Here is a 4,157-nt window from a genome sequence, read left to right on the forward strand (position 1 = left end):
CACACACACACACACACACACACACACACACACACACACTTATATATATATATATAATATTCCTCCAGAGATGAACAACTCTTTTAGCAATGAGATTGAAGTTTGAGGCATGTATGTTATCAGTTTGAAAGAGAGTGAATCATGAGTTAATGAGTATATCCGACCAGTTGTTAGGATAGAAATAAACAAAATATTCAAAATATTAACTTCTATGATATATTGAACGGTAGTAGAGAATGATACTCGTATGTTATAATGTTGAAATAATGTGAAATATTGTGAGTGTTTGTTAATAGGAATATTGTGTACTTACGAATAATTACTATTATCGTTATAGTATATATTTTATAATACGTTCTCACAGTACAAAAACGTAACTTTCACTTTGAGAAGGAAGAATTTTCAGTTGAGTTTTCAGTTGAAAATTGAAAAGTTGGGTTCATATATATTCTGTTACAATAGCTACTTACTGGTTAGAGCGAGCTGAAACATGTGGCGTGAAGAGACTCTAGTAGAGGATTGGTGTAAGGCAGAAGGTATATACCTGCCGAAGGAGGCCAAGTTCAGACCGTTTGCAAGTATGATGCGGAGCGAACGCAGATTTCTTATCAGCAACAGCATCAAACGAGAGAAGCAGAGAGAAGAGAGCTTCATTTGATCCAATGTACTCAACAAGGACAGATGACGAGATGGGAGGAACATGTTGTTGAGAGGAAAATAACTGGGAAGAGATATGGAGGTAGACCACATCTCGGCTAAGTTTTCTGATTCGTTTATCCTATGACGTTTTGCCATCACCTGCAAACCTAGTAAGATAGAACGTCTCAGAGAATGATATATGCAAATGCGGAAAGGTCGGAACACTGAAACATATTCTTTCCAACTGTTCACTAGCATTGAACAAATATACATGGAGACAACCTGGTCCTTAAGTTTATCTTCAATGCTATAAAGAACCAAATTGATCTCAACAACAGTGGAAAAAACCGTTGAAATTACCAACTAGAGATTTCATTACCTTCGTGCGCTCAGGATAGTGGATCCGTTTCAAGAAGAACGACAAACTTCCTGTGAGCGATGAAAAGTGGAACAGCTATTGGGAGGTGACTGCAGATTTACTAGGGTGTCAGGGACTCTTTCCCATCCCAGTTACGAAAAAACCAGACATTTTAATGTGGTGTGAAGGAAAGAAAATTATGAATCTCGTCGAGTTAACGGTTCCTCATGAAGATAACATGGACGCCGCTCGGGCTCGAAACATTGACCGTTGTGTAAAATTCCTCGAGAAATGTGAAGACGCAGGCTGGAAATCGGAGCATTTTCCAATTGATGTCGGATGTAGAGGGTTTGTTAGACACAGTGTGAGATGACTGCTATTATCGTTAGGCCTTACTCACTGTAAAGTAAATACCACCATGACTGATATCCAAACTACAGTGGAAAAGGCTAGCCACTGGATTTGGCAAAAAAGAGACGATGAGCGACGCAGGAAGAATATCAGGCTTTATTTAATAACCAGAACTACACCTTACCAAAAATAAATAAATAAATGGATGACAGGATTATAATCTGAATATAACTCAAAGAATATAAAGGACTGGAAAACATTTTTTAAATTTTTTATTTCTTATTCTCTATTTTTCTCTCTTTTTTCTTTTTCTTTTCTTTCTTTTCTTACCATCCCTAGAAACCATTTCATAACAATGGTGTAAGTAGTAAACAAGTTTTTACTTTTATTTATTTATTTATTTGTTCATTTGACAATCCTTAAAAAGAACATTTTAATACAATGAAAAATAGCAGATAGGAAAATGAATAGCTCTTCTCTCTTTCCTTTACCTACCCATCTTTCTATCTAACTGACAATCTATCTATCTGTCTATCTCTCTGTCTGTCTGTCTTCCATTGTCTTCAAAGCCTCATCCCCCAAAAAACAAAACAAAAAAAACAACGTTCTCTTATAAACAAAATCCCCCCAAAACATCTGTTTTATATAAATAAGCAAGATATCTGTATATGTATGTATGTATGTATGTATATATATATATATATATGTATATATGTATATATATATATATATATATATATTCCCGACATATCAAAACCAAACCAGCCAATCCCACTCCATGACACTCATTTGACAGCATAAACTTCCACAAAGTGGACTGGGGAGCAATCAGAAAGGATCTGTCCTTCATCGACTGGTCTTTCACTCTCAGTTCCACTCACATTGAGACCGCATGGCAGCACTTAGAGAACATTATCACCTATACATGCTCAAAGCACGCTCCTACGAAATCCACTAACACAAACAGAAGCCAGTTCCCTAGAAAGAAAAGAACACTCATCAGTCGCATCAAAAGACTCATTTAAAACATCAACCAATTAAAATACTCCCACATACAACATTCACATTCAACAACAATGAAAAGGCTGGAGTTGGAAAAACTTCATCTGCAGACCGACATGAAAACCTCCATTGAAAATCAAAGAGCTGCAGAGGAACAGTAGGTAATCAAAAACATCAAACAGAACCCAAAAGTGATCTGTTCTTATGCAAATAAGCGTAGAACCGCTGTCTCACCCATTGGGCCATTGATCGATGATAACGGCATTCCCCAACACAATGCTAAAGAAATGGCAGAAATACTGCAGAAACATTTATTGCTCTTTCTTTAGTGATCCCACTGATATTGACGTAAGAGAAGCGAACGAAGTTGATTCCCAACATAAAATCTCGGATATAAACTTCACTGCCTCAGACATAATAACAGCAATAAATGAGGTCAAATACTATTCTGCTGTAGGCCCTGATAGATTCCCCGATAGTCTCCTGAAGGAATGTAGACAACAACTTGCAGTCCCTCTGACCAACCTCTGGAGAAATTATTTAGACTCAGGTTATATACCGAAACAGCTCCTATCTCAGTCTGTGATCCCGGTCTTCAATCAGGGAAAGAGATCCCTCACAGTCAACTATCGCCCACGTGTGGTAAGATCAAGGATAGCTGACTTCTTGGAGATCCACAGACTCCTAAATGCAAATCAGCATGAATTTCGTTGTGGCAGGGACTGTCTAACACAGCTCTTACACCACATTGAAGATATACTTAAAGCCTTGGGAAGAGGTTCGAACTCTGATGTCATATATCTTGACTTCAGTAATGCATTCGACAGGGTTGACCATAATATCTTACTCTCAAAATTGGCAAATGTTGGAATCCGTGGAAAGCTTCTACACTGGATTAAGTATTTCCTGGCGAATAGAACACAACATGTGATCGATGGAATTCACTCAAGCCCAACAAAGGTCACTAGTGGTGTCCCTCAGGGGACTGTCTTGGCCACGCTCCTCTTTATAATTTACATAAACGACCTTTTCAGCGTCGTAAATCACTGCAAAGTGAAAATATTTGCTGCTGACACTAAGCTCCAGAAAATCATCAATGAAGAAGACCGAACTCAACTCCAGTCTGATCTATATGCTGTGAGTTAATGGGTAGACAAAAACAAAATGCAACTAAACGAGGGAAAATTTGAGCTGATGCATTTTGGAAGAAAGTCTATATTAAAACAGCCATACTCCCTTCCTTCAAGGGAACCGCTCACAGCATCTAATAATATCAGAGACCTAGGTGTAATTGTTGATAACAATCTCAGTTGGAGTGCTCACATCAACAATAAGGTCGATATAGCTTGTAGGATGAGCTCCTAGATCTTAAGAACCTTCCGGTCCAGAGAACAAGGTGTCATCATTCCACTTTTTTCCTCCTTTGTACAGCCACAACTCGAATACTGCTGCCCCTTGAAAAAATCCAGAGGGCACTCACTAAACGAATTGAAAGCATAACTGATCTCAATTACTGGGACCACCTTAAAGCCTTGAAGCTCCACTCTCTCCAGCGCCGCCGTGAGAGGTACATCATTTGTACGATGTGGAGAATATACCGCCAGCATTGCCCAAACGACCTGAACATTAGTTTCATCCAAGGCTGGGACCACGGGCCATACGTCCCCCGCCCAATTCAGGATCACAATATAGAGGCACACTGCGACACAATTTCTTTTCCTCAACAGGCCCTGCCCTGTTTAACATTGTCCCAGAAATGATCAAAGAGGAAAAGGATCCCATCACCTTTAAACGGAGTCTGGACAGA

General features: G+C 38.9%; 1 protein-coding gene across 4 annotated transcripts in view; it reads right to left on the minus strand.

Annotated features, from left to right (window-relative positions):
• LOC106867428 (MAM and LDL-receptor class A domain-containing protein 1) overlaps positions 1-4,157 on the minus strand; it is a 317,166-nt gene that overhangs the window by 150,486 nt on the left and 162,523 nt on the right. Inside the window, exon 1 of one of the 4 annotated variants that reach the window (XM_052970192.1) lies at positions 1,019-1,211. The exons of 1 other annotated variant lie outside the window; for it this stretch is intronic. Coding sequence is in view for 1 of the 3 variants with exons in the window: in XM_014912304.2 (XP_014767790.1) it covers positions 471-912 (442 nt within the window). In the remaining 2 variants the exon portion in view is untranslated. Of the gene's footprint in view, positions 1-313; positions 1,212-4,157 lie in introns of those variants that run through there. 2 more of the 4 variants (XM_014912304.2, XM_052970191.1) reach the window with 2 other exon arrangements.

Source organism: Octopus bimaculoides, chromosome 8 (assembly GCF_001194135.2).
Source record: "Octopus bimaculoides isolate UCB-OBI-ISO-001 chromosome 8, ASM119413v2, whole genome shotgun sequence".
Classification (NCBI taxonomy): domain Eukaryota; kingdom Metazoa; phylum Mollusca; class Cephalopoda; order Octopoda; family Octopodidae; genus Octopus; species Octopus bimaculoides.